This window comes from Drosophila montana, unplaced genomic scaffold (assembly GCF_035044405.1).
Source record: "Drosophila montana isolate Dmon_TW-CO22-7 unplaced genomic scaffold, ASM3504440v1 contig_402_1, whole genome shotgun sequence".
Lineage (NCBI taxonomy): Eukaryota > Metazoa > Arthropoda > Insecta > Diptera > Drosophilidae > Drosophila > Drosophila montana.
This window is the reverse complement of record NW_026998739.1, coordinates 4537679-4546384: the sequence shown is the minus strand read 5'-3', so window position 1 is coordinate 4546384 and position 8706 is coordinate 4537679. Positions and strand designations below refer to the sequence as shown.

General features: G+C 37.3%; 1 protein-coding gene across 1 annotated transcript; it reads right to left on the bottom strand.

The window, feature by feature from the left end:
- AkhR (Adipokinetic hormone receptor) lies at window positions 1-6359 on the bottom strand. Its single transcript, XM_064697531.1, has 6 exons — window positions 6091-6359; window positions 3346-3618; window positions 3067-3166; window positions 2516-3007; window positions 1845-2158; window positions 1-278 (listed from the first exon to the last, which is right to left on the bottom strand). The coding sequence occupies exons 1-6, from the start codon at window positions 6237-6239 to the stop codon at window positions 236-238; spliced, it is 1371 nt and encodes a 456-aa protein (XP_064553601.1). The 5' UTR covers window positions 6240-6359; the 3' UTR covers window positions 1-235.
- Between the last annotated feature and the right edge of the window lie 2347 nt (window positions 6360-8706).

The following is an 8706-nucleotide window of genomic DNA, read 5'->3' as shown; positions in this document are numbered from 1 at the left end:
TTCAAACATTTAACGGCCTAGACCAAAATATATTTTTGATCTGCTCTGGCATATTTGTTGTGATTAACATTTTAATCTGTAACTTAAATGCAAAGAAAAAAACTCGCAAGCAAATTAAATAAGCCTTTTGTTCCGAGCCGCATCAAGAAAAATAAAACGGTAGCAACTCTTAATTAAGTCGTTTCCGCTGTCGATTCGAGTTGTCATTGAATCTACTTGCCAGATACCCTGTACTTTATGTCTTCTCCACACTAGCCACTTCAATGGAGTCGCCACAACTGTAAGTACACACACACACACACACACACACACATTTGATTATTTAGTCTTCGGGACTGCGCAATGTTGTTGATGAGTTCACACAGAATGATATATGAATGTTTTAGGTGGCTTCGAGGTGTCAGTTGAAGATTAGCATAGGCGAACTTTTGGGTGGGGTGAATGTGGCTAACCAAGGTCAGCAAATAAAACAGATACCCGATTAAATGGAGATTCCCTTTTGGGTGCCATGAAGATTATGATTAAATGAGGCTTATATTAATGAAGACTAGATCCCTATCACCTTACGCATTAAATTAATTTATCTATTAACTGCAGGTATTCATTTTCCACTCTCTGGACTTTACAATATTGAAAAGATGCAAAATGGTTACTATTGTTAAGCTGAACGTTAAAAACGAACTTGAGGGCATTTTATTTTAATTTGATTACAAATTTAAGCCCAAATTGTAATTTGACGCTAAGCATAAAGATTTTATTTAACAATTTTTTTGTTGATATATTTTGATAATTAGGATATCAAATTAAAAACGAAAAGACTCTAAACTCCAATTGCTTTAACGAGCCGTAAAATTTGATAGATCACAAATTTCTGCACAAAATGCAATCTTTAATAACTTAGATACGAAATTCAAATGGGCTTCAAATAAAAATGATCCAGCAATTAAAAATAAAAGCAATATAGACGATGGTACAAACTTTAAAAATCTATAACGTCGCAAAAGCGAAATAAATAAAAATGAAACATCTCCGTAAAGTGTTAATATTACTGAGTCGTTATGGTCATGTCTGTTTTCATGTTCCCATGGAAACTAGTCTCTCAGTTTAAAAGATATCTGCATTGGAACCGACCAGATCGGATCACTATATTATATAGTTGCCATAGAAAATAAGCTTTTCGTGTTTACAACGTTTTTATTTTTAAAAATACCTTGACCAAGACTCAGCATTTATAATGTGCACTGTGCTCTATACGCGTAAGCAGATCTCGGAGTACTTTATCAGAATACTATATCGGAGTACTATATCATAATGCACTAAATGAAGGAAGGTATGAACGAAGCAAGAATGAAAAATGATTTTTCTTTAGGAAAACCTTTCAGTTCTTCAAGATATCCTGACCAAAACTCAGCAACTACAAGCTTGACTAGACTCCTAACAAATCCGTAAGACTATATGAAATCGGACTACTTTATTGTAGTAGGAACAATCCATCAAAAGTAAGACCTTAAAGCCAAATGTCCACAAGGGTATTTCAACTGCGGCGTGCCAAAAAATAGCAGTTCCTTCTTCTTTATAATTGCAACAGAATTCGTGTTGTGGAACCCATATAACCCATTAACCCCATGCCTGGGCAGCCCCGGAGGCTGACCACAAATTCACTTTCCCATTGTGGTTAAAAATTAAGCGCACCACGCAACTAGCAGCTAGCGTGGTCGGCGAATTTAGACCGCAACATAAAACCCCACAATTTATGCCGACAACTGTGCGAAAAGCTAAATGAAAAGTGAAGTTGATGATGGGGGACGACACAAAAAGGTAAAACGGCAGCGAGACAACATTACTTGAGGCAAATGATGGGCGTCTTGGGCTGTTTGGGCGTCTGCTCCTGGCACTTGACGGTGACAACACTGACGCTGACGTCGTCGTCGTTTACATCCAGCGGGGCGGCGGGGGGTGCTGCGGCAACCGGAGACGGACTGTCGCCGGCAGCACCATTTGTCTTCAGGCGCACCACATGCGCCAGCTTTGTGGTGGCCGCCACTGCAGCAGCCATCACGTTGCCGTTGCCATTGGGCAACGTGCTGATAGGCTTCTGCAGCAGCTGATTGGAGGAGTCCAAGCGATTCGATAGCGAGGTGTGGCGATTGTTAACCGACTAAAATTTGTAAAACAGCTTAAAGAGTTGCCTTAAAAAAATGCCCTGCAAGTCAAAGTTTCGGATACTCGAAAAATTACTGAGTCGAGTCAATACTCAACAATTTTCGGCTCGAGCTGTTCGAGTTGCAGACAAGAAAATGTAATTGGTTTGCTCGAACATGTTCGACTGACTGACTCGAGCAGGTCGAACTTGGTTTGTATGAATATCTTTTGGTTTGGTAAATCGTTATTTTTGTTAAATAGATCGAGTATCCGAGTTTGATGCAAATTAATTAACCGAAAAAACTATCATAAATATATATATGCGCGACTTTCTGTTCATAATCTAACATAAAATTGCAAACTTCAAACTCACCACATTGTTGTTGTTGTTCATGCGACCACGAATATTGTACAGGCCATAGACCAAGGGATTCATGCAGGAATTCGTTGAGGCGAATATAAACAGGGCCTTGCGCACCAAAGAATTCACTTTATCCACCGACGTCTTATCCAATGAATACCACATGCATATAAAGTAGTACGGAGTCCAGCAGATGATGAACACAATCACAATCGATATGGTCATCTTGAGTGTACGCTTCTTGGCCCGACTCAAGACGTCGTCGTTGGAGCGACGAAAGCGTTCCGCAATGACATCCTTATGCACGCGCTGATTTTTGCGATAGATCTCCAGATAGATGGCACCATAGCAGTAAATGAAAGCGATCAAAGGAAACGCGTACATGGCACACATTGTCGCGATCTGATACAGCCAGTTGTCAAATTCGCTCACAAACGAATGAAAGGTGACGCATTGAAAGTAGCCTTTAACGATCGGATGCTCCTCCAGATGGAAGAGAAAGGCCTGCAACAAGAACGACATTAATTGGTTGACTACTGTGTTAGGTGAGGGGAACGACCCACCTGTGGAATGCTGCATATGACGGAGCCCAGCCAGGCGCAGGCCAACATGATACGACCACGATTGTAGGATCGTTGCAGTGGCTTCAGGATGGCATAATATCTGCAATGGTAGCGACAGAGAGAGAGAGAGAGCAGGAAAACCAAAATGTTAGGCAAACGATTGACACTTTGTCTGTGTGTGTGTGTGTGTGTGTGTGTGTGTGTGTGTGTGTGTGTGTGTCGCCTTATCTGGCTATCAATTTGGTCCATTAGCGACAGTCACCAACGACGTCAACTCACCTGTCCAGCGATATACACACCATGACAAAGCTCGACAGGTACAGTCCGAAGACGCGAAAGAAGCTCATGAGACGGCACATCAGATCCGTGGAGCGCCACTGCACAGTCCAGGCCCACGCAATCTCGAGCGGCATCAGCAGCAGCGTCACCATTAGATCGGCAATGGCCAAATGCATTAGCATGATGTCAATACGCAAGGGACCTCGCAATCGACGCTTGGTCAGCAGATAGAGTACTGTGCTATTCCCAATTGTTGAGATCACAAAGAGTATGCTGCAGAATGGAAAAAAGGTTGTGCCGATTAATCCGCTTGGATAAGGCAGCCAGCAGTGGGTGACGGTGCGTAGGTGCATTCAGTTTGATAAGTGGGTCATTGGGAGATTGAACGGATCAGCGAAATGAGCTGCAGTTGAGGAAGTTTTAGAGAAGCTAATAAAGAGTCGCAGGCACTTTGGAATATCGTAATATTTATACCCTTTATCAGAAGGCAAGAGACTCAAAAAGCATTCATATCCATGCTTATCCATACTGCAAGTTATGGGCAAATACTTATACTCAAACTCCTAGTCGTACTCGTTGTTTTACTCATACTCATACACATACTCATACTCATACTCATACTCATACTCATACTCATACTCATACTCATACTCATACTCATACTCATACTCATACTCATACTCATACTCATACTCATACTCATACTCATACTCATACTCATACTCATACTCATACTCATACTCATACTCATACTCATACTCATACTCATACTCATACTCATACTCATACTCATACTCATACTCATACTCATACTCATACTCATACTCATACTCATACTCATACTCATACTCATACTCATACTCATACTCATACTCATACTCATACTCATACTCACACTCATACTCATACTCATACTCATACTCATACTGAAACTCATACTCATACTCATACTCATACTCATACTCATACTCATACTCATACTCATACTCATACTCATACTCATACTCATACTCATTCTCATTCTCATTCTCATTTTCATACTCATACTCATACTCATACTCATACTCATACTCATACTCATACTCATACTCATACTCATACTCATACTCATACTCATACTCATACTCATACTCATACTCATACTCATACTCATACTCATACTCATACTCATACTCATACTCATACTCATACTCATACTCATACTCATACTCATACTCATACTCATACTCATACTCATACTCATACTCATACTCATACTCATACTCATACTCATACTCATACTCATACTCATACTCATACTCATACTCATACTCATACTCATACTCATACTCATACTCATACTCATACTCATACTCATACTCATACTCATACTCATACTCATACTCATACTCATACTCATACTCATACTCATACTCATACTCATACTCATATTCATACTCATACTCATACTCATACTCATACTCATACTCATACTCATATTAATTCAATTTCATATTCACATCATTTTGACCTATTGATAGAATTGCAAATGAATCCTTTCTAAAGAAAAGCTCAGAAAATGAATTAATTCAAGTATCCAAAAATTCATGTTCACGAATTATTAGCTGGTTTTTGTTAGTTAAATCATATAGGGTATTTGCTAGTCTAACAACAATGAATACAAAATATTTACTGAGTTTAACAAGCATAACGATTTTTCCATAAAATGCGAAAACGATTTCACGACATGACTCCAAACGCCCCGCTATATTCATAGCTGAAACTTCACGTCGGCCAACTTAATGTACACATAAAAATTTTCAAATACAAAATGCAAAAAATTGTTGTAGTTAAATAAGATTTTTCAAAAATCTCTGAACATATCGGAATTATTGTAGAATAAAAAATATATATATATATATATAAATATATATCATATCATAGATCATTGAATGGCATTCCATTAATTATAATTGAATTCCGCTTTAATTTTTGACCTATATTTTAGAGTCATAATTGTTGCTTATAAGACATACAAGCTCAATCACCTTTCTGGTCTGATTAAGGGGCAAATAGTTGTTGCTAAATTCAGAAACCTTAATGATTCGCTTATCACAAGTTATATTATTTCTATTTAAATAAGTTAACTTTCTGATTTCCTGAATGTCTGATCTATATTTTGAATATGTTTGATGCTTATCGCGAATGCCATAAAATCACTAATCTAAATAATTCAACACCCGCAACGATAAACACATATTTGAACAACTAAAAATCATTTTATTTATAAAAAAATAAAATAAAATCAATTTCTGAAAACTACAGAGCACTTTCTACGGGCTTCTTAGTCAGTTTTGTGCACGTCAATCAGCTAAAAAGATCTCTGTAAATTTCGAATCACTCTATTAAAGTGAACCCTACGCTGAACCACAGCGTTCAAATTCCAAGTGAAAATTATGAAAAAAAAAACACATCTCAGACAGATAGACATGAGCACGACATGATTTATACTTATTTATAACCACATTCACACCTACACAGCGACTGATAAGTTTAGAAAAGTCGCTGCTTATCAGCGTGACTGTGAATGTGAATGTAACTGTGACTGTGAATGTGAATAGCAAAGTGCAACAAAGCTGGCTGGGGAAAAAATGTGTGGGTGATCTGACATGGTGTGGGTGAGTGTAGGAAGTCGCTTCGCTTTTCCCCACACACAAGCATGTATATAAATGTGTATGTGTATATTCGTGTGTTTCTCGCACTCACCTGTAGACGGTGATGGACAGACGATGGCCATCATTGAATATCATATCCTTGGACAAATGCATTGTACCATTCGTATTATTCACATTTGACCAATCACGCAAAATACGATGATCATAAACACCCTCATTCACTTCCCCCGACTGGGCCATTTTCCCAGCTCGATTCTCTATTTGCTCGCGAATCTTCCCCAACAGAGAAGGCGCACGTGATAATTCCAAATAAACAGATTTCAGTTATTTCACTTTATGCGGTGAATCCTATTAATTCGATTGATTGGTGAACAATTAAATAAATTATTATTATTATACTTTGGCAGCTACTTTAAACATTTTAGTTAAATGCTACAAAAAAATTACTAAATTGTTTTTTTATTTTACTGCGTGGCCAGAATCAGTTTTAATACAACAATTTTTGGCTGTTTATTTTCAGTACCCAAGCGCAAAACATAAACGGAAATAATTAATAACAAACTTTAATGCTTGTATGTCAATAATAAATGTTTAGCATAGCGCATTAAGATTGTACTCTGTGAATTGTTTGCATTCTTTTATAAGGAAAATTGCTAAAATTATGAGAAGTATATATATATACCCTACTAGAGGGTATTTCAATTTAGTCAGGAAATTTGTGACACATAGAAGAAGACATCTTCAATCCCTTCAAGTATATATATTCTTGGTTCGAGTCGATCTAGCCACGATTCTTAATCTATCTGTATGTATGAAAGCGTCGAGACTATAAAAGGACAAGGGTTGAATCCTTAAACGTAGCTCCTTCTATTTCTATCTAATTTGTATCAAATCGATAACTTGACTCATTTTCGTGAAATCGATACAAATCGATATTGAAATACTTTCTTTCGAGCATATATCTAAGCATATAAGAGCTAGAGACATCAGACTTTATATTTAGATGCTCGTATAGTTTAAACAGATCCTAAATATTTTGTGTTTTGGAGACCTTCCTCTGTTGCATCATTTGTATCAAACATTTTGGAAGGAATAGTTTTGGGCTTTAGTATGCACACACATATCAGTGTCATATTTATGCACTTAAAACTTCATAAAGATCGGACAACAAGCACCGAAGTTATTTGAGAAAGCATTACACATAGTGTGAGGCTAGGGATAGGAGAAGCTGGCGTGCTTGTGTGTAGAGGTGTGTATATACTATGTATGGAGGACAGTGTATATATTTGTATTCGCAACTCGTCGCTGGGTTGAGGGTATCTCTTAGTAGGGCATTCCCAACTAGAGCACACTTGTTAATTAATGTAAAAACCAAGTGTAAATATTTCAAATAGATAGTATAGAAACCAATGACGTTTTTTTTTGGCTTTATTTGAGCAGCGTATTTTGCTGGAGGGCCTGTCATTAAGGACGGCTTAATGAAACTCTTACACTTGATTGAACGCGATTGCTTAATGGGTAATGCACATAATATTTGTATTATCGTTTTGTTTATTTGTTATTATTATTTTGCGTTCCAGCAAATTAGCTGTGTTTTTCATCACGCTCGACCGCCAGCCTTGCGTGATAATCACAAAAACAGAAACTGAAACAAACTCAAAAGATGCCCGTACGGCTGTGCCTTATTACGCCCTATGGATGGGTCTAAGGAGCTCCTGGAAAGCCCTGGACAAACTCACGCTCAGCTCAATTCGATTAATTAATCTCACTCGTTTGCCCGCTGTGTTGGGTCTATTTTGTTGTTTGTTTGTTTTTCTTTTTCATGTTCATTACTTTTTTAATAGGTTTAGGAACATTTTGTATTATTGTTTGATTTGATTTGGGTTTGCATTTAAAATTATGACCTTGAACGAATTTTTACTCTCTTAAAATAATAATATTGTTGGAATATTTTTTGTGATGTGATAATAAAAATTCCACTCATGCTGCGTGCGAGTCTTTCGTAATGAATAATCCTCTCTCAGGCTGGTTCTCGGCAACCGTGCGGCTTAATAATCTTTTAATCAATCGCGCTCAATGGGGCAGACACTCACTCAATCGAGGGGGCAACAACAATAACGCCATTATAGATAATGAACAACAACAACAATCAATGCGTCTCAGTGCATTAATCCTTGAGCATGCTCATCAAAAACTTGTTGTAGTACACAAATTAATTGTTTATTTATTTAATCGCTCGATGTTTCGTTGGCTTTTGAACTTTTAGTTTCTGTTTTGCTATTTTTTTGTTAAAGGCAGAGATAAATAATAGGTAGACATTCAGGGGGCTCGACGCTCGAAATCGTGCAATTAAAAAATAATCATGAACCGGATGGTTAAACTAATTAAAAAAATATCTTGTGTTGTGTAGAACCTAGCTATAAATTCTGTTCACATTTAAACAAATATGCAATTGCAGTTTTCTTGGTAATTACAAATTAGATTGTATTCCCTATTGCTTAAACTGTTATTCAACACTGTTGTGTGGCCGTTATTGGCCTGTTAGCTAAGCAAGCAAACAATTCACCTATTTAATCATTGATTACGTCTAACGCTATTTATTCGACTGCTCAGGCTTTTTTATTTCCGTTTTGTTTTGCGTTTTCTAAACACGCGCGCGCACCGTGTACTAGAATATATTGTGCATGTGTATACACATATAAACAAA